This window comes from Raphanus sativus, chromosome 4, assembly GCF_000801105.2.
Source record: "Raphanus sativus cultivar WK10039 chromosome 4, ASM80110v3, whole genome shotgun sequence".
Taxonomy (NCBI): domain Eukaryota; kingdom Viridiplantae; phylum Streptophyta; class Magnoliopsida; order Brassicales; family Brassicaceae; genus Raphanus; species Raphanus sativus.
Window position 1 is genome coordinate 34,440,830 of NC_079514.1, and position 25,496 is coordinate 34,466,325.

At 32.5% G+C, this 25,496-nt stretch overlaps 5 protein-coding genes across 6 annotated transcripts; 3 read left to right on the forward strand and 2 right to left on the reverse strand.

The window, feature by feature from the left end:
* The first annotated feature begins 10,589 nt into the window (after positions 1-10,589).
* Positions 10,590-13,509, forward strand: LOC108848539 (FBD-associated F-box protein At3g49020). The gene is made up of 4 exons (XM_018621929.2): positions 10,590-11,186; positions 11,438-12,308; positions 12,384-12,518; positions 12,601-13,509. Exons 1-4 carry the CDS (start codon positions 10,852-10,854, stop codon positions 12,901-12,903), a joined length of 1,644 nt encoding a protein of 547 aa, XP_018477431.1. The 5' UTR covers positions 10,590-10,851; the 3' UTR covers positions 12,904-13,509.
* Positions 13,510-14,072: 563 nt separating this feature from the next.
* LOC108848542 (uncharacterized) lies at positions 14,073-15,834 on the forward strand. Its single transcript, XM_018621931.2, has 4 exons — positions 14,073-14,581; positions 14,876-14,972; positions 15,083-15,142; positions 15,488-15,834. The coding sequence occupies exons 1-4, from the start codon at positions 14,169-14,171 to the stop codon at positions 15,566-15,568; spliced, it is 651 nt and encodes a 216-aa protein (XP_018477433.1). The 5' UTR covers positions 14,073-14,168; the 3' UTR covers positions 15,569-15,834.
* Positions 15,835-16,025: 191 nt separating this feature from the next.
* On the reverse strand, positions 16,026-16,892 carry LOC108848540 (fasciclin-like arabinogalactan protein 3). Its single transcript, XM_018621930.2, has one exon. The coding sequence runs from the start codon at positions 16,890-16,892 to the stop codon at positions 16,026-16,028; it is 867 nt and encodes a 288-aa protein (XP_018477432.1).
* Positions 16,893-20,581: 3,689 nt separating this feature from the next.
* On the forward strand, positions 20,582-21,480 carry LOC108852910 (RING-H2 finger protein ATL67-like). The gene has a single exon (XM_018626385.2). It carries the CDS (start codon positions 20,700-20,702, stop codon positions 21,330-21,332), a length of 633 nt encoding a protein of 210 aa, XP_018481887.1. The 5' UTR covers positions 20,582-20,699; the 3' UTR covers positions 21,333-21,480.
* A 256-nt stretch (positions 21,481-21,736) lies between these two features.
* Positions 21,737-24,990, reverse strand: LOC108849700 (uncharacterized). 2 transcript variants are annotated; one of them, XM_018623293.2, is made up of 5 exons: positions 24,805-24,990; positions 23,168-24,513; positions 22,649-22,749; positions 22,364-22,466; positions 21,737-22,135 (listed from the first exon to the last, which is right to left on the reverse strand). In XM_018623293.2, exon 2 carries the CDS (start codon positions 24,237-24,239, stop codon positions 23,250-23,252), a length of 990 nt encoding a protein of 329 aa, XP_018478795.2. In that variant the 5' UTR covers positions 24,240-24,513; positions 24,805-24,990; the 3' UTR covers positions 21,737-22,135; positions 22,364-22,466; positions 22,649-22,749; positions 23,168-23,249. The 2 variants fall into 2 exon arrangements, with proteins under 2 accessions (XP_018478795.2, XP_018478792.2); XM_018623290.2 differs by having other exon boundaries at positions 22,649-22,752.
* Positions 24,991-25,496: the final 506 nt, after the last annotated feature.

Sequence of the window (25,496 nt, forward strand, 5' to 3'; positions counted from 1 at the left end):
ATCGACGTAACCGTCATATAATCAGTCTAGAAATTCCACTCATCCCACTCTAATAATGTTTAGTAATTAATGGCGATTCAAGTCCAAAAGACTAACATTTGGTCTATTGGTATTGACACATAAACTTTATGGTATCTTCCCATGTTACATTGTGCAAGGAAACCAATAACTTCTCTGATGCATGCTATACATTTTAAAAACCGTGAATATGATTAATATACTTTTAAAATTTAACTAAAAAAAAAAATCATTACTTTCACTCTGAGAGAAATTTAAAAATGTTGTCTGGTTGCCAAAGTTATTTAAAATTGATGTAAACCACACACCACCCTCATCAGTAATCCTTTGCACCACACTAACTATTTATTATGAAAACCATTACTAAATGCAACAAGTCATGAAGCTCGAATGTCACAGATAGTTAGAAATTATCTTTCTCATGATCGTTATAGATGCTAACATCTCATTTACTAATTAACAAATTGACTTTTTATTAGGAAGATTTGGTGAAATTGTTCCATTCCGGTTAAAATAGAAGTTAACCATTAAATAGAGAAGTTTAGGAACCATTTATAGTTTTTAGATAAAAAACATATTTAGATTCATATTAAGATTCGTTGATATTTCTAAATAAGGATGGACAAACAAGAATTTCGTTATGAACACACAAAATCTTCCACTATAACAAAATTAATATAGAAAATAAATTTATGTTTCTTATTTTAAGATACATATTTTTTTTTGAATTATACAGAGGTATCCTGACCCCACCGAAGTGGTCCAGACTAGTCATGTGTTGCCACATGTCGATCCTCTGTCCCTGGCGATGCCGAAATGTTAATTCCCCAGTGGCCGGGATTCGAACCCAGGTGGCGGAACTCACAACTGTGAACCCTTTACCAACTGAGCTAGAAGCCCCGGTTAAGATACATATTTTTGAGAGACCTTGAAACTAAAATAACACAAACAACTCGAAAACTCTATATTTTAAAAGTCAACATGGTAATTTTAAAAATATTATTCACCAATTATTTTAACAAAAAATGACACATTACCCTTATTTTTATAGAATTTGAAACGTATTCCATTTTTCTATTATTTGAACTAAATATATTAGTAAAAGTTTTAAAGTTCATATATAGTTATTTGATAATTAATAATATAAGTATGTTCTCTATATAAAACATCAACTTTGTTTTGTGTTTAAATTCCAACTAAATTAATTTTGTTATGACTATCGGTTTTTATTTTATTTTTATTAAATCGATTAGTAACAACCACTTATGCTATTACACTTTGAACTAAACAACTTCAAACAAAGTAATGCACTACAGTCACTAACCACTATCAAAAAAATCATAAAAAATCATTTTTAATATATTTTTATTTTTATATTTAACATATTTTATTTGTTAAGACCATATAATAATTTATAAATTTATGTAAAAGTATAACATATGGACCCGGCGCGTAGCGCCGGAAAATCACTAGTAGATTATATAATGCTTTTTGTGCAGCATAGATTTAATAATGCTAACTATAATTATTTCAGAGCAAGATATAAAAGAAAAATAATAAACTTATATCTATTAATTTGTAGAAATTTTAAATTAAAATCTGAGATATTTTTGGTATATAAACATTTTGGTCAACTACTAGACTGAAGAATTTCCATTTTAATACACTTAAATAAGTGAAGCATTGTATTTATGTATGTTGCTAACAAGTATCTTTTACTCGATTAGTTTGCAATCGTTATAAGATGTAAATCATGTCGAATTCATCAAATTTTACAAAGATTTTGTGTTAATATATTATTTGGTCGCAAATTGTATTTGTATAGGCATAGCTGGTTAGGATTGGGCAAAATATATATAAATTATTATTCAATTTTTTATTATTTTCGATTCGAGTCGGGGTATTTGTAACTCTACAATATCGCAAATACTAATATTTTTAAGAATGGATATCTTATATGTTATATGCATATATATACATATATTAAATATTTATATTATATATAAATTTTATAATATTTTTATTTATTAATTTATTATATTAGTTATTAGAGTTTTGAAAAGTATATAATTTTTTTTTGTAATTATTATTTTATATTATCAATACTATTATTTGAGAAATGAATTTTCCACAACGAAACTCTCACGTTGAAAGTTAAAGCGGTTTATATCGATACTATCTTTAATGAATAAATTTTATAAATTAGCTAAAATACAAAAAAAATGAATTTAAATTCTTTTGATTAGATAAGTAAATAAAACTAATAATGACTAGAATTATCCAAATATAAAATATATATTTTAAAATAAAAAATAATTATTATATATATTGTATTGTTATCCGAAAAATATCTTTTTAATAAAAAGTTAAATTTTTTTTAAAAAAAACAGAAAAGACATAAATAAATATTATTCAGATAAAATATTTAAATTTTATATTATTAAGATTTATTTATTAATTATGAATATAGTATACATCAGAAATTTTTTAAAAAATCATAATTCATAAGATTTTAAATAAATATATAAATAATAATTTACCATTATAGTCTTTTAATTAGTGATAGATGTATTAATATGTAATTATAATATGTATACTTCTGCATGTGGGGATAAAAACACTTAATTTTATATTATTTCCTATTGTTTTGCATTTATTTAGTTTGTACGGATCGAATCTGGGATCTGGTTAAAATTTTAAAGTTTCAAGATATCCAAAATGCGGACTGAAGATATCGATGATTACAAATCGAATCCAATCAGGTAATTAATTATTCGAACAAAACCGATCACATCCAAATCCCCCGGATATTCGATCCTTGCACAGCCCATAAGTGGTAACGGCAAATAAAAGCAACGAGCAATGATGAGAGTCAAAGTAGGCGTATCTATGCAAGACATAACGTTGCGACGACAAATTGGTCACCCGTGTGCACTCTCTCATAATATATACGTCACATTTGGGTTTCACACCAACCATGCCCATTAATCTCACGACAAGGTTATTACCATCGAAATACTCAATCATTCAATAATTTAGATATACTGTAATTAGCTTATACTCAATTATAAAGCTGTCAACAGGAACATGGATGTGAACTATCAAACTAAATCCGGGGAATTAGATAATGAATGTCTAATATATAAAAAGAAGTATAAATCTAATTAGTACGAGATTTTTTGGAGTGGAACCCAAAAATAAACTATACGAATCAGTTTCTTATGTGCAAAGTGGATAATACTGTACTAATTAGATAAGAAAGAACTAGAATAAACTCATACAATCTCAATAATTGATATCAGTGTTAGGTTGACGAGAATCTGCAAAAAGATTTAAGTACCTTTCGAAAATATATAGTATATCCCATGAAATATATCATGTGAGTTAGAAATGAGACGTGTGTTTGTGATAGAGATCAAATCAGATTATCCTGGAAATCAATTGTGTGATCCTTATTTTAAGAAAGAGAGAAATATTAAACTATATTCCATGTTGGAGAATTAGAAAAAAACGTGTAATATATAAAAAGAAATTTAAATCTAATTAGTACGAAACTTTTTGGAATGAAGCCAAAAGTAAATTCATTTGGGCCAATCTCTTAGATCTAAAGTTAACAATATCGTACTAATCGGACAATAAAAAAATTAGACATGAATTTATACAATTCCAACAATGAACTATTATTTCTTTATTAGATCTCTTCAGATATGCATATCGTACACACCAAATTCAACAGTAGGAAATGAGAAACCTACGTTGTTTGTTTTATTTTTTGTGAAAAATTTATACTGAAACAATATTACATTTTTATTTTTAATTTAACTGTAACCATATTCGACCCGCTGGCTTGCTAGTTACACCGTCATATCATACATGGCCGGTAAAAAAAAGCAAACAAACAAATTTGGAGATAGGAGATCGATATTTCGACGTGCTTGATGATTACTTATATTGTTATATCTCTGTTAACGTGACTGTTTTTGTTTTCGTAACTGAGCCTACGTACGTGACTGTTTTTTTCGACTCTATATAGTTTGATTATGCGAATTGTGTAAAATGGTATAGAATGAGAGGCGAAGTGACAGCCAAAGCAATGGGTGCCTGTGCACTCTGTATTTTTCAGAATTTTGTTGTTTTAAAAGGTAATAAATTGAAAGAAAATTACTAGAAAACATAGAAAATTATCTTTATTGCACTCACTGATTCATTTTATACACACTATGCACCCATGAAATTTTACATCTAGATTCGCCCCTTATGAGATTCCAAATGAAATAACGACAAACAAGTCGTATAATAGGGATACTGCATGACTATATATAGACGGATACATGCTAAATTTTCAAACCGGATGATATTTAAATTTAAGGTTGTATAACACTCGTAATGATCCCCAAAACATTATTTTGTGAAGTGATTTCACCCATGTCATTTTTACATTTATTTTCACCAAAAATATGACATGGCATACTAAATCGATGACATGAATCATAGTTAAATGTGAGATGACATATTATATTTAATGTTAATTTTAATTTTTGGTAATTTTTGATAATACGGTAATAACTCATAAATCATCATTAAAATAAATATTTTCAAATATGTCACTAAATAATATAATGAATAAAGTTTTAGACAAATTTCGAAATATTATTTAAGTATGTTTTAAAAATTATACAATTTTATTATTAAAGAAGATTTTCAAAAATTTATACACTCTTTTCAAAAAAAAAAATTAATCGTAATATCATATTTTATATCTACAAGTCTTAGAAATTTTGTTTATTTTTATATTTTGATAATTATAAAAATATCAATTTTATTTTATTTTACACAATTTAATTTAATATATCTTAACCAAATAAATAAATGAAAAATATATCTAATTATGATTTTAAATATAACTAAAATATAATTTAAGTAAATCAAATTATTTATTTTATCTTAATTTTATGTTTAACAGATTTCTATTTTAAAAATATTAATAAATTTTTATTTAAAATATAATTTAAATTTAAAATTTTATTACTACACATGGTGTAGAAAAACGCCTGTGTTTGTATAACAAAGAAGACATAAAATAATCAATTTGTGGCAGAAATAGACCGATAAATTCTACAGCGCTTATATAGTAATGAAATCCTGGGTTTTTCGATTAATTCTTGTTACGGTCCAAATATTGCGGACACACTTTTGACAAAGAAATGCTTATATAGTAATTAATTAATCGAAACTCAGCAATTCATTGAAAACCCCGGTTTTACTGACTTGTGTTGGAATAAAACAAAACAATATCGACTTCGAAAGTTGTAGATTCATAAATCATACCTCATAAAATACAAACAAAAATCTTTGACTACCAATATCGTATTAGACATAAAGTATTTCACATCGGTAGTTGGAAAGAATCTCTAGTAATATATAAGGTGGATGGGTCACTAAACTTATCATCAATTGGTTTTAAATGTGAAATTTATCTAGCTTAACATGGTATCAGAGCCAGATCCAAACAATTCAATCCGATCCACATCGATTTAGCCCAAAGTTGGTCCATCGATCATTGCCCGAACATTCCGAGATTGATGCTCAAACAGCCATCATCTCGAAAGGGCGTATTAGACACAAAGTGTCCCACATTGGTAGTTGGAAAGGATCTCTAGTAATATATAAGGTGGATGGACCACTCCACTTATCACCAATTGGTTTTAAGTGTGATGTCCATCTAGTTTAACATATCCTCAGTTGAAAGGATAAAAATTCAGAAAATAACTGATGAATAATAAAAGATCGACTATGCATCTAGTCTTAATAAAATAGACCATCTGTATCAATAGGTATCGCAAATTGTTAGATATTGAAAAAACCTTATTGGGCTAAAAACTATCGAATGTAAACTAAATTTGCTCGTTTTTTTAATCTACGAAACATGATAGTTTTGAAAATAACCACGACAGTTGTACTTTCGGAAGATATTGTATATTATATATCTCAAATTTCCAACCCTTCCAGAAAGTAATAGGTTTAACTTATCAAGCACTTCATGTAAGAAAACGAAATATGTCCTTAATCAACGACGAGTGTCTCGATCATTAAAACCTACCGTTCTTTGTTCACTTTTTCTTAGTGTTTCCTGCGATGCCTATCATCATTACGTATATAACGAGTTTTTTTTTTTTGGTAAAACGTATATAACGAGTTTCTTATTTGCAAAAAAAAAAACCTAAAAGATTGTTATAATCTGTTTTCAGTTCAACTTTTTCAAAATGTCAGGATATGCTCAGCCATACAAGAAATTACGACATATGTATGTCTTCATATCATCATTCCCGTGCATTATTGGGCAAATTTTTCTACTGAAATATGTCCTTAATCAACGACGAGTGTCTCGATCATTAAAACCTACCGTTCTTTCTTCACTTTTTCTCCTAATGTTTCCTGCGATGCTATCATCATTACGTATATAACGAGTTTCTTATTTGCAAAAAAAAAAACCTAAAAGATTGTTATAATCTGTTTCAGTTCAACTTTTTCAAAATGTCAGTATATGCTCAGCCGTACAAGAAATACGACATATTTATGTCTTTTTTTTTTATTTGTAACAAACATATTTATGTCTTCATATCATCATTCCCGTGCATTATTGGGCAAATTTTTCTACTACTGAAAAATATAGAAAATGCCTGTTAGAAAACAATCTTAGATATAGGGATCGCATGTCTATGCTACAAAAATCAAAACCGCTTTATATATATATTTTTAAAATCAAAACCGTGCCTAAAGCATTTCAACAGAATTTTAGTGAAAAAAGCATGTCAAAAAAGCATTTTATTTATAAATTGTTAGTATAACACTTTTATAATATAAGTCCAATTAGTTATGAATATTAAATTTTTATATGATACACTGTGATATAATAGACGATTAAAATCACATAATATAATTATTTAAAGTAATATATAAATTTTTGTTTTAAATGTTATACTAACAATTATGTAATACATATTAATTTACACACACACACACACATATATATATATATATATATATATATATTATATATATTATCATCAGAACAAAGAAAAAAATTAAAGTGAAAGCAAATATTTATACAGCCACGGGTCAAACTATAGAAATAAACAACAACGGCGTAAGATTTTTTTTTAACAAATTTATTTTAATTTCAAATATGTTTATATATTTTATGTATTTATAAATTATTTTATTTGTTATTAAGAATGCTAAGATTTTGGAATTGGAAAAAATTATGACCCATCTCTATATTATTTTAATTAGGAATTTAAAAATTATATCAAAATATTTTTTAAAACTTTTAATTTTTATTATAACTACAAATGTTAATTTTCAATCTAAATTTATGTTTAAATATTACAAATATATCATTTATAAATAAAAAAAACTAAAAACATAAAATAAATACCCGCCCGGTTGGACGGGTCAAGATCTAGTATACTATTAAAGCATATGTATGTTTATGAATATGCCCATGGAATTTCTAAATAATTACAAAAATTACCTATATTTTTTTCCAGCATTATTTGCAACCAATCAAAAGTCATTATTTTGCAATTACATTAAAGAATATTTAATATAATTAAATTGTTAACCTTTTTGAAATTTTTGTTTCTTAAATGTTTCACCATATATTTCCAAAAAATATTTCACATTATTAATTATTTGAAAGCATTTATTAAATGAAACCTCAACATAAAATCAAGTTGAAATAACAAATGATTAAATCAACAAATCATAATATGGGTATGAATTATCTCAACTCTTTAAAAATAGTTTCATTTAAAATAAAAACTAAATCACATAAACTAAATTTAATAAAATTTTAGAAAATGTTTTGAAACGCACAAATGAATTTTTCAATACAAGAGTATTGAAGATATGAAATATTTTATATAAATTAAAAAAATCAGTGTAAAATAAGTTTAACTTCAGTTTAAATAAATAAAATCATATTACGCGTTATAATTATTTAGATTCTTCCAAAATTTAGTCATATTTAAAATAACAAAAATAAGTCATATAAGTAAATTTAAAATAAATTTCATTAAAAGTTAAACTATATAATTTATCAGAAATCATAATTTTTATTACGTAAAATAAGTTTCCAAAAAAATATACTCGACCTTTTTAAGGGCGGATCAAAATCTAGTTTCTATTATAAAACAATCTTGGATAATATGGAATGTCTAGACTTCAAAAATCAAAATCGTGCCTGAATCATTTCACCAGAAATATTGGTAAGAGTATCCTCAAGTATTTTATAAATTAGAAGATCTATTTTTAAAAAAAAAGTAAACAAAAAATTAGAAGATCCCGTTTCATCTACTCTATTAAAAAAGGAACAACTTATTGATAAATGTTATGGACCTTGACATATGGTCGTCTCTTAGAGAAGAATCTTGACGCAAATATTGGTTGTAGTTCTACGTATAGTTTAAAAATCTTTTTAAAGATTTGACTGGTTTCTCTGTTACCACCCACAAATGCAATTTTTGCGGTTGATAACCAGGGATGGATCTAGAAAACGATAGAATACGGGGCATAATATATAAATATTAAATATATTTTAATAAATTAAATGATATAATTTAAAAAGTTAATTTTTTTTAAATTTTATATTAACGTTAAAATATTATATATTATTTTAATGAATCAAATAGAATCAGTAAACAATTTCACAAGGTCAAATATTCAATTTAATAAATAATATATTGCACATAACAATTCATCATAAAATCTAGTTTTTTAATTTTAGTCCAATTGCTAAAAAATTTAAAAATAATTGCTTAAGTAAAATTTAAATAAATTGTATATTTCTGAAGAAACTAATACTCAATAAAAGAAAATAAAAAAAAATTATAGAAAGAAAGTATAGTTTAGATAACACAAAAACAAGGTAAGAGGAAAATATATTTTGTGACAAAGTGATTAAAAGTGTTTAAAAATTGAAAGAATAAAAACAAAGTGAAAAGGGGTAAAATAGTTTAGGTAGCACAGAAATAAAGGTAAAAGGGAAAAATATTTTGTGCTAAAATAATTAAAAGTTTTTTATTTCAGTCTAATTGTTAAAAGCAAACTGAAAAAAATAGCTGTTTGACTAAATTTTTTAATAAATTATATATATATTTAAAGAAACTAATACAATAAAAGAAAAGAAAAAAATTATAAAAAGAAAGATTGGTTAAGATAACACATAAATAAAGGTAAAAGAGAAAAAATATTTTGTGACAATGTTATTAAGAAATTGAAAAAAAAAAGAAAAGAAAAAAGAAGAACTGAAGGGGAAGCTCGAACCTGTATTGGGTGTGGCACAATTGGTCATCAGTTAGCCGAAAGAGCTAACATTTTCTTGATGTACATGTTTACACAAAATATTTATATTAGAGTATGTGGTACGTACCACATCCATTATGTGTGTGGATCCGCCCCTGTTGGCAACGGTTAACAGCATTTCAAAATAAATCGTTACGAACCGTTTCAAATAGCTCTAAACCTCTTAAAACTAAAATCTTGTTCCAGCAGACGTTTACGATTGCGGGCGGTTGCGGTTGGATAAATAAATATAAAACTAAATTTTAAAATATTTTATAATTTTAAAATAAAAAATTAAAATGTAAATATTATAAATAAAAATATATACACATTTTATATATTAATTTAAATTTAGAAACAATACCACAATTTTTCTTATAAAAACATTAAACTAACTATTCATTAGATTTTTTTTAAATTAATATACATACAACTATAAAGATATACACATATAAAATGAAACAAAATATTCTTTTAAAAGTTTTAATATAAATCTTCAAAAAAAATTATTAAAATTGTAACACTAATTAAAAATACATAAATAATAAACAAAATATTCTTAATAATCATATTATATTAATAATTATTTTATTTTATCACAGTAGTATGTTTTTATGAACTAAAATCATGCATATTTAATGTAAACAAATTAAAATTAATAATTAGCAACTCTGTAAACCTAAGAAATACTAATGTATCTAAACCTTTTTAAAAACATATTTTAATCTAAAAATCAAACTTATTCACAATTGAATTTCAAAGGTAATTATCAAAACATAAAAACATTAATATCATAAGCATTTGAGTCATTATTCGTGTAATAGATAATTATTTTAGATACATATTAGAAATTAAAATCAGATTTGGTACAAGTTTTTTTGTGATTTTTAATTTTTCGGATTCTATAGGATATTTATTTAGATTCGGATTTGATTTGGATAAAATATATAACCCAAAATATCAGAAACAAGAACTATTCTATATTTATATCGCATACAAATCGGTTTAGATTTATTTTTATCGGATCAGATTCGATTTGAACGTTTGGGTTTAGTTTATTTCTCGGGTCCTAGTACAGTATATACTATATACTATATATCGTAGATAATGATGGAGTTGGATTTTTTTTTTTAATTAGTTTAGTTAATTATAATTTGTCTGATATACAATCCAATTTCTCTACTTTCTTTGGTTCCTGTACCAATGGCACCGCTACCATATTTTCTATCAATCATAAGGACGAGTCTTTATTATCAACAGTTAAACTTAACCGTCCATTCAAATTCAAGGTGACGTGTCTTCCCAAGGTAACTTTACTCCTCTCCAACGTCTTTTAACTAGCGGTTAAAGAGGTAAAACAGAGCAGAGGGAGCGGGTGAAAAAAGGGAAATATCTAGAGGAAGAAGAAGACAAGAGGAAGAGAGAGAGAGAGAGAGAGAGAGAGCGTGACAGAAAAGCATTTCCCTTCTTTCTTTGGTTCGAGTACAAATGGCGCCGCGGAAGAGTAACGGAGAAGGGAAGGCGAAACCTACGACTGTGACTACGCCGACAAGGCAGACTCGAAGCATGGATCGGAAGACTCGGAGCCAAACTCAGCGAAACTCGTCTGGTGGTTCATCTTCCTCCTCCTCCAAGCTCATGACCTTCGAATCTCCCGAGAAGAAGAAGAAAATAATCTCGAAAGCCAAGGAAGCTGGACCGACGACTAAGAAGATCAAGCAAGAAAAGGAGGAGGACGAGGAGCCAGCTGCCGAAGTGGCCAAGAGGCCGGAGGAAGAAGAAGGAGATGACCCTAAGCACAAGAAGATTGTAATCGAGCACTGGTAAAACGAAACCGTCTCTCTTCTATTAGGTTTCTTCATGTAATCGTTGGTTGTTTCGTTAGGGTTGTTAATCTGAAGGAATTATTGTTTGTTTTTGTTCACGGAAATGGAACAAAAACGGTATATGTATCTTTGTTTGAAATCCATTTTAGGGGCTTTGGTCGGTATCCACTTCTCTGGTTTTAGTAACTGTAAAGATCCAAACTCTGGTTTTAGTTTTTTTGATCTTTTACTTATTATTTTTATTGCAGCGAAACTGGTGGTGGAAGTTTGAGAAAAGTGAGTGAGGATAGGATCAGTGAGTTGCCTGAAGCTTTGCTCCTGCATATATTGTCTTCGGTTCCAACAAAAGATGTCATAGCCACTAGTGTTTTGTCTAAACGGTGGAGATCTCTTTGGAAGATGGTGCCAAAGCTCAGGTTTAAATCTGATGTTGACCATGTATCTTCAGAGGATGTTTACAGGTTGCTGATTTTGCATAAAGCTCCATTCCTGGAAAGTTTGCACTTGGAAATTGACGATACAAGTGCTCGTTTGGATATTGGAATCTTGATTGGAATTGCATTTTCACACCACGTGCGTGAACTGGAGTTGGATTTCTACCATAAGGATCAAAAGAAAGTCAGGTTTCCAAGTGTATTGTGTAGCTATAACAATACACTGGAGGTACTGAAGCTTGAGTTCAACGTTCTTTTAGACTTTCCTTCTCGGGTTTGTTTCAATGCCCTTAGAGAGCTGCATCTTTACCAAGTGGAATTCAAAGATGAAGCTTCTGTTTGCAATCTTTTATCTGGCTGCCCTAGGCTTCAAGATTTGGTTGTTATACGATATATTGGTAATTTCGATGCTGAGACTTACACCATTGCGGTGCCATCGTTACAGAGGCTGACCATAGTAGAGGATAGGAGCACATATGTAGATGGTGGAGGCTATTTGATAAATGCACCGTCTTTGAAATACTTGAACATCCAATCCCTCAGTTATATTGACTTCTGTCTGATGGAGAACCCGCCAGAAGAGCTGGTGGAAGCAAAGATCGGTCGCATTCCTCATATAGCCAATGAGAACATTATTGCATCTCTAACTACAGCCAAGCGTCTTTCCTTATACTTACCCTTAGAGGTAAAAGTTAACCATGTTTCTTTTTTATGTACATTGTTTTGTTAGTACTTAGTACTAATGCTTAATCATTAACAGATTAAGTTTCCTACCGGCAGCATCTTCTATCAACTGGTGTTTTTGGACCTAGACATTAATAAAATAGTTGAGTGGAATCTACTTTCGTTAATGCTCGATGGCTCTCCTAAATTGCAATCCCTCAAACTCCACAGCGTAATCAATTACTCTTGCTTACTCCGGAGCTTCTTTTTTCATATATTTAATATCATACTAAGTGCGTTGTTGTTGTTGTCAGCCATATCGTGAAGATTTTCCGGTGGGGTGGGAATGGAATCAGCCGAAATGTGTACCGGAATGTCTGTTGCTCCATCTGGAGACGCTGGTGTGGACAAATTACAAATGCCAACGAGAAGAAGAGAAACAAGTGGCCACATACATCCTCAAGAATGCTAGACAGTTGAAGAAAGCAACTTTCTCTCCGATGTACATCAATCCGAAAAGGCTGGAACAGTTGGAAAAGAGGCGAGAGATGCTCAACGAGTGGGCTAGTGTGATCAGAGCGTCGACCTCATGTCACCTTGTGTTCGAGTCCAGATGATCTCTAGAATGTTCACTGATGTTTTGGCAAATGGGAAACTCTCAACTTGTTGAATCTTTTCAAGAAGTCCAAGTGGATCCTTGAGTGGTAAGAGTCCGATGCGTTTTGATGATTATTTAGACGTTTTTGGGTTGTTGGTAAATGACTGTTGTGACATCTATTTAAGCTTTTGGTAATTTGGGAGTTGTTTACGTCTTTTTAAATTTTAAACGGTTAATTTATTGGAGTCGGCTCTTGCGATCACATGATTTTTTCCATAGAAAATACAGTGAGGCAGCTTCGTTTGTCTCTTTAAGAGAGTTGCGGTATTAAGTCTGAGTTGTCAAGATCACAATTGGCTCATCAGTTCTCAAGGTACAACAAGGCTTGGAGGCATTTGGCTGCGTTCGTTGGAAATCACAAAGGAAAACAATTGCAGAAAACTCCATGCATAATGAAGATTGATAGAAGTTTATGTGTTGCTTCAATCTCAGTGGTATGGTACAGAAACTAAAGTTACTAAACACTTGAATGGCATGAACGTTGGGTAAAACTCAAAACGGGTTATGGACCTATGGTCGTCTCTTAGAGAAGATGGTCTTGACTCAAAAATTGGTTGAAGTTCTACATATAGTTTTAAAATCTTTTTAAATGATTTTTAAAGTCATTTGTGGATATACCGAATACTAAAAGTTATTGTATTGCATTATCTTCGAATATAATATTTACATAAGAATTTTACCAAAAAAAAAAATTTACATAAGAATATAAAATCACAAGCAACCCTATTGGTTGATTCTTGAATTTGGATATATCCGACCAAAAATATTATTAGTTTAATCCATTTTTATTTAAAATTTGAATTTTATTTAACTTTTTAAAATATATCTAATGGATAAAAACAAGTGCCAATATGGGTTTCTAATAAATGTGTCAGAGTTAACCTTCATTGGACATGCTCTTACATTAAAGTAAAGTAATAATGCGGTTGTTAAACGCAGTAAACAGTAAACAAACGATACCATCTTTTCTATCAATCGTAAGGACCAGTCTTGATTATTTACAGTTAATCTTGATCGTCCATTCAAATTCCTTGTGACGTGGCTGCACAAGGTAACTTTAGTACGTTTCCAACGTCTTTTAACCAGCGGTAAAATAAAACAGAAGGAGCGAGTGAGAGAAGTTAAATATCTAGACGAAGAAGAAGACAAAAAGCAGAGAGAGATACAGAGAGAGAGAAAGCGTAACAGAAAAGCATTTCTCTACTTTCTTTCCGTTCCGTACAAATGGCGCCGCGGAAGAGTGATGGAGAAGGGAAGGCGAAACCTACCACGACGGTGACTACGCCGACGAGGCAGACTCGAAGCATGGCTCGGAAGACTCGGAGCCAAACTCAGGGAAACTCGTCCGGCGGTTCGTCGTCGTCCTCCAAGCTCATGACCTTCGAGTCTCCCGAGAAGAGGAAGAGAAAGGCGAAATCCAAGGAAGATGGACCGGCGAGTAAGAAGATCAAGCTTGAAAAGGAGGACGACAAAGAGCCAGCTGTCGCAGAGGCCAAGAAGCCGGAGGAAGATGACGACGACGACGAAGACGTCGCTGCAGAAGAAGAAAAAGGAGACGACGACGTCGCTGCAGAAGAAGAAAAAGGAGACGGCGACGACGACGACTCTGAGCACAAGAGGATTGTAATCGAGCACTGGTAAAAACGAAACCGTCTCCCTCCCTTCTTCTTCGTTATCGAATGTAATCGTTAGGGTTTTGTTCGCGTTCTTGCTGTTTTGTGCACTAATGCCTTTGATTCCTTCTCTTCAGTGAAGATAATGTTCATCTAGGGTTTCGTCGTTAGGGTTTCTCGTCCTTTGAGTTTGCACAAATTCGATTCTGATTCGTTATCTTCAGTAGAGTTGATGAGATTTCTCTGTTCTCTCTATGCATTTTTTTGTTGTGATTCCTCTGAAAGATTATCTTTGTTGTTTGTTGGGTTTTGTTGAAGCAAACAATGCAAATCTTTCAAGGAGAGGGCTAACGAGGTGAAGGATGGTCTCGAGAAAGCTGTTCCTGGCATCATTGTGACTCTGAATGCTGATAAGGTATAGTTTAATCTTTGAGATATTCTCAGTTTCTCGTGTTTAGATCGTCATCATAAATGCTTTGATAAGTTAATTGTTTTCCCCTTTTTTCTGATTTGATTTTCAAACAGCCAAGGCGTGGTTGCTTTGAGATTCGTGAGGAAGGTGGCGAAACGTTTGTCAGTCTCTTGGTAAGTCTTCCATTTGAGCAACTTTGTTCCCTTTTCAACGAGTTCCCTCACCTTGTCCTTGTTCTTTGATGATTTGCTTTACAAAGTGATACATCCTTTTATGCTATTCCTGTTCTGAATCAAACTGATCACGAATGAAGTTTTGTGAGTATCATAAAATGGGTTTTGGATGTGATCTCTTTAGCTGAATCAAACTGAATGCTAGGTCGTATGAAACATGAACAAATTAGCTGAACAGTCAGTATGTTGGTGACTTTGATATGCAATATAAAGATGTGTGCTTTCATGTTCTTTAATCTTCTCAAGTTATTACATAGAAGGTGATGTGAATTTCTTTATGTGTAGGATTTGAAGCGCCCATTTAAGGAGATGAAGGATCTTGATATGGAACAGGTCGTTGCAGACATCGTGGAGAAGCTTAAGTGACAGACTGCAGCTACATAGTTTCTACCAATGCCGAATCTTTTGTATCTTTCTTCGGTCGTCGGCATTATCAAATAGACTATTCATCAGTATGAGAAACTGCAGGATTCTTTAGGATTTCTTTTGATACTTTGTTGCAAACCCTTTAAGCTCGGTTTCATCATTTTGCAGTGCTTGATCGGTTCTGTGCAATTTCTTTATGCTAAAACTTTCTGATATTGGTTGATTTGAAATGATCCCATGAAGCAATTTGTTGCACGTTTTGTTGAGTCGTCTCGTGTTGAATTGGATGAGTGAAGATAAAAACACAGGTTACACACAACAATAAAAAAAAATTATCTAATGATAAATGATTTTGAGGTACATGAATAGAAGAAAGTCCACTTTATATCACTATGATTATCTCTACGGTCGAGTCTCATTTTCAAACTGTTTTCAACTCGGTCTGTCCTAAAACATCTTAGAACCCAGCAAAGCTAACCACAAAACTGAGAACGAGGATTGCACCAAAGCTCAAACCGGTGTTTGAAGCAGACGTAGGTGGTTCAACCTCATCAGCTGCTGACATCTTCTTCTTACCGGATTTTTCTGGAGCTGGAGCAGGAGAACCATCTTCTGATGGAGCTGATGCAGGTGCGGTTTCCGGAGATGATGCAGGTGATGTTTCTGGAGCTGCACCGGGAGGAGAATCTGCGTAAACCTCTTCCTCAGCTGGTCCAGGAGCTGGAGTGTCTGCAGCCTCTTTGGGAGATGGAGCCGGTGATGAAGACATGGGTGGCGGTGGAGGAACCTTAACCGGATCCCCGAGTCCAGGTGCCACAATGGGCATGCTTATCTGGACTATAGAGAGATTGAATGGGTTACGGAACACGGTCGTGATGTACTCAGCAGTTTGAGGAGCGCCTTTCACAGCCGACCCGAAGTAAATCTTTCCGTTAGTTTTGCTGCACCTCAGGAAACCGTTTTGTTGTTGTCCTAAACCGGTGGATTGGTAAAGTGTGGTGAGCATTGTGCTCTTGTCCTTAATAGCCTTGAGCTTGAGCCCATCGTAGAAGTCAAGAACCACATGGTTCATTAGAATGTTCTTGAGCTCGTCCTCGGGTCGACCAGAGATGGAACCGATAGCATCGTTGCTTAGAGCCAACAAGGTGACTGTCTGACGTTTGTTGATAATTGGTGTGAGCTTGGTCTTGTTGAACAGTTCCGTCATGGTGCTGAATTCAGGGTGTTTCTCGAGTGCTCTGTTTATGTTAACCGCTGATACAATGGATGATACACCGAGTAAGATGGTGAGAAAGAGAAGAGAAAAAGAGGCCTTGAGACCCATTTTGGATGTTTATATTTAGATATTACCCTTAATTTTCTATAGTAAAAGCTAAACATCAGCCTGAGTTTTGTCATAAAAGGACCTGGTTGTGTATATATATACAAACATATGGAGGAGCTCAATATTAATGGTGGTGAGACATTTTCTAAGATTGTGTGTTTGGCTAAATTTAAACTTGTCTTTGTTGTTGTTACCTCTATATTTGGGTTTGGTCTGCTTTATTTCTTACCTTTAGTTTTCGGATTAGCAATTTGAGAAATATTATTTTGTTCTTTCTTTCAAGAATGTGAGATGTTGCAACAAACAAAATATGAACAAACACAGTTCACCCTAAACTCTCTCGAGCTCAATTTTTCCTCCAAACTTTAAATGGAGGTTTATCCATATCTACAAATGTTTTGCTATTATGTGTAGAAGTCCATTTGGGACCTGAAGATGCATTGAATGTCGTTTCGACGATGTTTAGAGGTGCAGAAAAGTGATTAAGTTTCAAGTGTGGCTATGTTGTGAAACTTATTTCTGACGCTTTCGAGTCTTGCTCTGAATTCACTGTCATCCTTAGAGTTCTAGCTTTCTTCTATGTTGTAGTGTTTTATGTTTGTAGAGATCTGAGAAACTCTCTATTCTATTGTAGTCTGAATGTTCAAGGTTTTAATGAAAATTGTTGTCCAAAAAGACTGAGATGTTGCAACATAAAATATGTGTGAATATAGTAAACTTAGGTGAGCCCATGCTTGTCTTTATATAGTGAAATCAGAAAGTAGGAGAGATGTGTGGTTTGGCTAACTAATATCAGTGTTTCTAAAATTAGACCGGCTAGCGAACCGGAAATATTTTAGGTTATGGATCATTATGGTTCGACCAGATTTGAACCAGTTCAATTGGATTTGATTGGATTTGATTGGATTAAATTGAACTAAATAATATTCTATAAATAATATACATATTCTTACAAAGATATATCATATCAAATAAAATGTTTTAATAGGCATAATATTTAGTAAACTTAGAAAATAACAACTAAAATGTAATAAAAACAGTAAAATAATTTTCTGACAAAAAAACAGTAAAATAATTTTATAATTCAGATCTAAATTTATAGGAAAAAATATATTTAAACTTTATTCTCCAGATATTTATCACTCTAAATTTTCTTTACCTTTTTTAGAATTATATGTTTTTTCTTTTTGTATAAATTGAATTACAAGTTTTAGAAAAAGACACTTTCGAATTCATATATGTGTAATATGAAAGCTATCTATAGATATTATTTTCACTAATTGAATACAGTTTGAAAATTATATTTGAATGTTGTAGAATTTTCATGCACTCTGTTTTCCATCATATATATTAAAACTTCAAAATCTACATGTAAAGATGAAATACTTGGTGAGATATTTCTTGTTCCTCTACTATCATCATTTAGACCTGAAACCATAAAAAAAGATTAACCGAGTAACAATACACAAAAATTAATTTGTTTAAACCACTGGTTGGGTCACTCACGTCGTAACCGGTACAATCGAGAAAAGGATATACATCATTAAATTGAACAAAAATTGCACTCTATGACCACAAAAAAAATTGTCAAGTAGCCAAAAACATCCTCTCTCTTTCTTTCTTTTCCTATCTCTCTACTCTCTCTCTCTAGAAAACTAATTTTTATGTATTTAGTTATTACACAAATAAACCCATTGAATTACCGTTAAAAAAATCAAGAAAATGAAATAAGAGAGGTTAAATGTTTATGCGTTAGATTAAATGACCATTATAAGAAATCAAGAAAAGGACATAGGGGAGGTAAAAAAGAAGGAAAGTGGATATTGTCATTTACCCGTTAAATTTTACAGTCTCGTTTATTTTCTTTATAAATACAAACATCAATCACCAACAACATTCCATCTCAATTCTCTTATTTCACAACGCAGTCTCTCTCTCTGTTGCGACGCAATCTATTTCTCTCTTACGACTCTCTTTTGTGTTGTTGAGTTTCAAAGATGGAAACAAAATCAGTCAAGGTTGAAATAAGTGTACAAGCAACGCGTGTAATGATTTTGTAATGATTTTGTTAATCTGTTTGTCATAGTTTGTTTAGGGTTTAAATCACTTGTGTTTATGATTTGATTGATCTTTGGCGTATAGGTTAATCAGAGTTTCTCATTGGTTTATTATGTATCGACCTGGTAATATCAATTTTTTTTTTGCTGCCAACAATGTAATGCAGTAGTTTTTTATGAAATTAGTACTTTTCCTATGTACCATTTTCCTTTACCTGTGATTCAGAATCAGAGGTCTGTGAATAGAAGTGTATACGCTCAATGTAGTGAAAATTCACCTCGTTGCAGAGGTCTGCAAAAAAAACAAATCAATCTTTGAGACTTTGAAAAATCAAGATGATTATGTTGGGATTGTGAAAGCCCATGTCCAACTCTATTTATCGGATTAGTACGATATTGTCCACTTTGAGCCTTATTAGCAAGCCCGCATGGATTTGTTTATGTCTTTCTGGGACTCATTCCCAAAAGGCCTCGTACTAATTAGAGTTGGACATCTATTTATATATTAGACACTTCTTATCTAATTATTCGATGTGGGACTTAGTTTGATATTTCACATTTTTTCCCTCAAACTAAAGATCATATTCATCTCGTGTCCCACAATTGATTTCCAGAATCTTCTGATTTGATCTCTGCCACACACACCTCTCATTCCTAACTCATAGGATATACCATTCATCACTCGAAGGTATTTAGGTCTCCTTGCAGATTTCTCGTCAACCGCTCTAATACCAATTGTTGGGATTGTGAAAGCCCATGTCCAACTCTATTTATCGGATTAGTACGATATTGTCCACTTTGGATTTTAATAGCAAACCCGCATGGATTTGTTTATGGGACTCATTCCCAAAAGGCCTCGTACTAATTAGAGTTGGACATCTCTTTATATATTAGACACTTTTTATCTAATTATTCGATGTGAAACTTAGTTTGATATTTCACAGATTCCATAGCTTATCTAACAAACCTATTCCGATCAAACATTTCAAAAGCAAACAGGTAAAAAAAACACAATCATAAATATACTCATACCTAAAGCAAGAAGCTTCTCCCCTGAAAAGTCTTCATAAATGAGTGGGGGAAACAAACTGAAAATGAAAATTCCTGGTAAAACCTTAGTCTCTGGTCTAGAAATCGAAGCTATTACTCGTGTAGTATCCTTTGATTGCCTAGCAAGGTGGTAACTATGTCAGATTTTGATTACAAAACAGAGAAGGAATCAAGCAAAAACATAATAAAAGACGCAGAAACTAGCAACAAGAGTCACAAAATACATAAGCACTTCAAAGCAATCTTCTCCTTGGATAGTGACGGTATAGAAACTACTAGTCTCTCACTTAAAAAATGTTAATTCTTTTTTTTTTTTGTCACTTAAAAAAAAAACATTTATTTATTCGGTTGAAACACCGGTCATCCTAACCGGTAAAATCAAGAAAAGGAAATAATGAACTGGAAAAAGGATATACAAAACTAAATTAAATGACCGTTAAAGATTCTCCAACGAAAAGGAAATAATAAGAGAGGTAAAGAAAAAAGGAAAGTGAAGATTGGCGTTGACGCGTTTAATGTAACGGACTTTTCTCTATAAATACAAACATTAATCCATCACCTATTCATTCATTCATTCACCAACACACTTTTCTTCTTTCACAGCACTCTGATCTCTCTCTCTCTCTCTCTCTGTTACGACACAATTTCTAACGACTCATCTCCGACTTTTTGTTGTGTGTTTTCAACTTCAAGGAAGAAGATGGAAACAAGAGCACTCAATGTAGAGATCAGTTCACAGGTAACGCCTCAAGGTCTGTCCTTAGGGTTATTAAACTCTGTCTTCATCAGTCAACGTCGGGAGATCCAAGAATTTCTCGTAGACGAGAGTGATGATGGTAACATCACGAGTCTCGGCACTTACCTAGATTCTTCTTCTTTTCCCGACATGCTATCCCTTCTCAGGCTCAAAGACTTTGAACCAACCACCGTTCATCAACAAATCAAGAAACGCTTCAACGACCCTGTCTTGTCCCGACTTGTCACCGACCAGATTGTTCTCGAATCCCAACGGAAAGACTTGCCACAAGGACCCTTGTTGATCACGGTATTCCTCAAATTTACCAAGAAAGAGTACTTCGTGGCGCCTTTTAGTTCTGCTCCTTGGACGACAGCGAAAGTAGAAGGATCTTGTGCGATTTGTCTAGAGGAGATGTCCGAAGAGTCGGAACAAGCCCTATGCCAACCGCCTGGATGCGTGCATATGTTTCATGAAGATTGCTTGACCCATTGGTTGGATCGACATGACTCTTGCCCTCTCTGTCGCCAGTCCACAAACCCTTTAACCAACGAACCCAGTGAAGCTTTGAAGAAGTTAGGAAAAGGTTTCGAGTAATGACCCGTGTCTTGCAAGTCTAATTAGGGCATTCTTTAATTGTCTCAATTAGGGTTTCTTTCAATTCTCTTTTTTTTTTTCTGTACTGATCTCCGTAATAATTTTGTTTGCAAAAAGTATAATTTTTAATGAAATTACTTTGCTTTAATTCTAGTATTAAAACTCATAAAATTTCATAGCCTCCTAATTTAATTTGTACCAAACACACAAATTAACAATGGGTGTCTATTTTTCATCTTATGCAACTATTAATTTGCTAAAATTGTTGAACAAAAAGGAATGAGTCTCATCTGGGTTTGGGCATAGTCGCCACCATCAGTGTTCTGCATTTAAGGGTCATATACATTGAAGCCTAAGACACCATATTCTACAAGCTAACTGCTAACTTAGAGATTGAGAAGATATATATACAAAGCCTTGGTGCACACTTTATATTTCCAACCAACCCATATGTACCAAGTCCCATTGACATATACTCAAAATAAAAGAAAACTGAATGATTTTAACACTTAAAAGGAGAGAGATAGTACATCTAACAAGGGCCTCCGCAAGAACAGCTTATCATGGACGCAGTCTCACATCACATATTCACATGTATAAAAATACAACATCCTGTATGAGGCTCATCCATTATTACTTCATATTGAAAGGTCTTGAGAAAAGTTCTATAACCCACCCGAGTTATAACATATCGAGGATAGTATATCTGCATGCCTGAATGTCTTCTCCTTTTGACTGATGATCACGGCATAGGAACTAGCCGCTCATTTAAGAAGAGTTATCTATCAAAGTACCTGAAGGTCCTGAACACAAACATTTCTTCATCAGGTGACACCCTTAGGTTACGAGTCTCATTGCATTTGCAGCCTATATAATACTATCCCACAGACCATAACGATAAGAGTCAAATCGAGAGCCTATTAATGAAGAGAAGCTGGCTAAGTTAGGAAAGTCTTGACTAATTTAGCAACAAAAAAATGTATAAAAGCCAATCCATCTCTGTATACAAGAAGGTAAAGTTGGGAGGTTACACTGCACAGTATGTTTGAAGATGAAGAATCGGTGCTGTGCCATCTTCTTCTTCTTCATCTTAAGTGAAATGCTGATTTGATTTTTCTTCTGTTGTTTTAATTTCTGTAAAGAGAAAAGCAAAGTAATTAATAAAATGTCTGGGTGCAGAGAAACGCATGCAAGTATTATGTATGTAATCTTCCAGGGGATTTCGGTATATATAATAACAACTTAAGCAAATTGAGAAGCTTATTCATGGTGGCAGATATACAAAAAAGATGCAGTAATGTTAAAGAAGAACTCACCAGAAAAAAAAAGTGCCCGGTTCACTAGTCAAACATGCATTGTAACAAGTCTCATTCCAACGAGAGGGAGACTAGCCAGAAGATGACTCCTGTGAAGAGTTCTTCTGCGTACGATGATATCTTTTTTAACATTCAACATTTCCTTATAGCACAAACCTATGTAACTTCTAACTAACATAGTATCAATTATTAACCTCGTGACATATGTAACACAACACAAGTGAGCACCGTCAACAGGACAAAGCAAAAGATCTCAACCCATTTTCTACAATTTTCACTGCTTGAATTAATCTTAATTGTTTCTGTTCAAATACTACTTTCCATGTACCCAAGGATCAAGTCTCCATGTACATAAGAACTTGCAAGGCACACGCAATATACAGGACACAGTGACCAGTAGAAAAGCAAAGGAACGAGGCAAATTCATTTTGGACTCTTCAATAAAAGAAAAACTTTCCATTGAATGAGAGAACAAAAACGGATTGTCAAAGTTGCATTATAAAAATAACTTTTGCTAACCTGCTCTGACTCTGCTGCTGCAGGCAGGATCATAACTTGCACTCTCTTTCCTCTTCTTGGACGCATTGTCCAAGATTTTCTTTCAAACCTCCAAGTCTTGTTCCTCGAAAGACCGCAGGGAAATTCTCTCTCGGAGAGTTGGCCAGTTTTCTCCAAGCTGTTGTGGATTTAACTCCATGGCGGTTCTAAAATCAAGCAGAGACACAGAGTGATGATGATGATCTTGTGTTCTGTCAGAAGCTCCTCCGTTCTGAGACCACGTGCTAAAATCAGTGCAAGACCTGATCAGCTTCTTGAGATACACATCCAACATGGTATTCAACGTACTAGCACACTCCATCGTAACCCCTTCGAGACCATGTGCTACTGCTATACTCTCCATCCTTTTCCTCACCATCTCTCTGTCTGCTACTAATCGACCACTGTCGTCGTAGCAACTCATTACGGTTGAACGTACAGGAACCGCTCTACGGGTCCCACCACCGCCGACGCTAGCTGAACAAAACCGTATCCCTAGAGGTGCAACCAGAGGACTATTACTCACTGATATATTTACTTGACTTTCACCATCCTTATCTCTCACAGCTGATATTTGCTGATCAAACCCGTTTTCTATAGGGACACTACTGTCTCTGTTGTCTTCTCTACAAACTGGATGTTGCAACATATGTCCATTAGACCCTAGCGGACTATCTCTCATCTCCCTGTCGCGCGTTCCAGACCTAACTTTCCGTGGAGAGATGGGCAAAACCCCGTTGGACCAAACAGGATGATCATTATTATGGTTAGGGACTACTAAAGATCCATCTCCTCTGCTCTGAACCGGAGGTGGGGACTCGGAGACAGTTGCGTTTCTCAAGATGGAACGGATCAAATGGTTGTGTAGGGAGAGATTCTCCCTCCCTAACAGCCTGAAACATGACTTATCAAACTCCCTCTTTGTAAGCTTCCGACACAGGAACCTACTCAAGTAATAAAAATACTTTTTAGATCTTTCAACACCAATTTTCTTCACAATATGAGCTTTCAGTTCACCAAGATGAATCCTCCTCTCATCTTGAGAACGTTGCATGATGATAGACTACAACCAAAACCAAAAAGAGAACAATGGAGAGTGCCACACACAAACGCACTCTCTCAGCTTCTATTTCCCTTCACACACACACAAAAACTTAACTCCTTCCAGAGATGCAAATATTGATTTGAATTTTAAGCTTTCCCCTTATAAGTCCCAAACCTAAATCTCATCTCCTTTAAAAAAACCCTAGATTTTTGGGTGTCACCAAATCCTTTCCCTCTCGAGGAAGAAACACTGCAACGAGGCCTCTTGCCAAACTTCACGAGAACTGCACCAGCAAAGAAAGACCCAACATTATTGTAAAATCTTAGTAAAAGATTAAATTGAGATCAGTGATGAAGTTATGAAAAGATCTAAGCTTTGGTAAACAGAGGAAATAGACACGAATTGGGTAAACCAAAAAAAAAGAAGAAAGAAATTCGAATTGGACAAGAAAAAGAGGCAATGAGGGGCGAGTGTAAAGCTTGTAAGCAAGAAAAACAAGTGTTCAATAAGATTTGACCAGAAGAATTTCAGACATAAAACAGAACAACAAGTAACTTCCAACCAACCAACCAACCTAATGATTCGTTGCACGAAACTCCGTATATGTATTGATTCAATTCTATGAAGCCCCAGAATCTTGGGAGGATTGATCTTCGCTTCTATTATTTGCCCCCGTGGGATTTGAATGTGTTCGAAGCTTTGATCTCTGCTTGCTTACTCAGTTTTCCTTTTTCTGTCTTAATTTCTTTTTTTCCTTCCTTTTTTTCTTACCCTCTTTCAGCAAACGTGTTCTTTTTCATCATTTATATTAAGCCTTGATTGGCTGATTATAAATATTAATATATAATATAATATACCCAATTTAAAATAATATATATATATATATATCTGTTTGTTGAATATATTTCTGATATATTAATATATAAAATAAAGAAAAATACATATTTTATGTATTTTATTGAATAATATCAAAATCTTGTTTATATCCAAATTGTTTTTATGTTTAAAAAATAAATTTTACTATTAAAACATTTTTAGTTTTTTTCCTATGTAAAAAATCACATTTTAAATTTAATGGATAATCTATTTTTTCTAAAAAATAGTAATTCTACGATAAAATTTGGTCTAAACTTCAATGTTACTCTACAATGAAAAATAAAATGATAAATAAAAAATAAGAAAAATAATTTTATTTATTAAGTAAATTTATTTTTTATTTTATTATAGATTGAGAAATAGAGCAGGTCGTAGCACTTTTACTTCTCT

What these genes read in the sequence shown, in the direction of transcription:
- LOC108848539 (XM_018621929.2), top strand. Translation starts at nt 10,852, where the DNA reads ATGGCGCCGCGGAAGAGTAACGGAGAAGGGAAGGCGAAACCTACGACT. An exon ending in AAGATTGTAATCGAGCACTG is followed by an intron (nt 11,187 to 11,437) that starts GTAAAACGAAAC and finishes TTTTTATTGCAG; the next exon opens with CGAAACTGGTGGTGGAAGTT. An exon ending in CCTTATACTTACCCTTAGAG is followed by an intron (nt 12,309 to 12,383) that starts GTAAAAGTTAAC and finishes AATCATTAACAG; the next exon opens with ATTAAGTTTCCTACCGGCAG.
- LOC108848542 (XM_018621931.2), top strand. Translation starts at nt 14,169, where the DNA reads ATGGCGCCGCGGAAGAGTGATGGAGAAGGGAAGGCGAAACCTACCACG. An exon ending in AGGATTGTAATCGAGCACTG is followed by an intron (nt 14,582 to 14,875) that starts GTAAAAACGAAA and finishes GTTTTGTTGAAG; the next exon opens with CAAACAATGCAAATCTTTCA. An exon ending in TGACTCTGAATGCTGATAAG is followed by an intron (nt 14,973 to 15,082) that starts GTATAGTTTAAT and finishes ATTTTCAAACAG; the next exon opens with CCAAGGCGTGGTTGCTTTGA.
- LOC108848540 (XM_018621930.2), bottom strand. Translation starts at nt 16,892, where the DNA reads ATGGGTCTCAAGGCCTCTTTTTCTCTTCTCTTTCTCACCATCTTACTC.
- LOC108852910 (XM_018626385.2), top strand. Translation starts at nt 20,700, where the DNA reads ATGGAAACAAGAGCACTCAATGTAGAGATCAGTTCACAGGTAACGCCT.
- LOC108849700 (XM_018623293.2), bottom strand. Translation starts at nt 24,239, where the DNA reads ATGCAACGTTCTCAAGATGAGAGGAGGATTCATCTTGGTGAACTGAAA.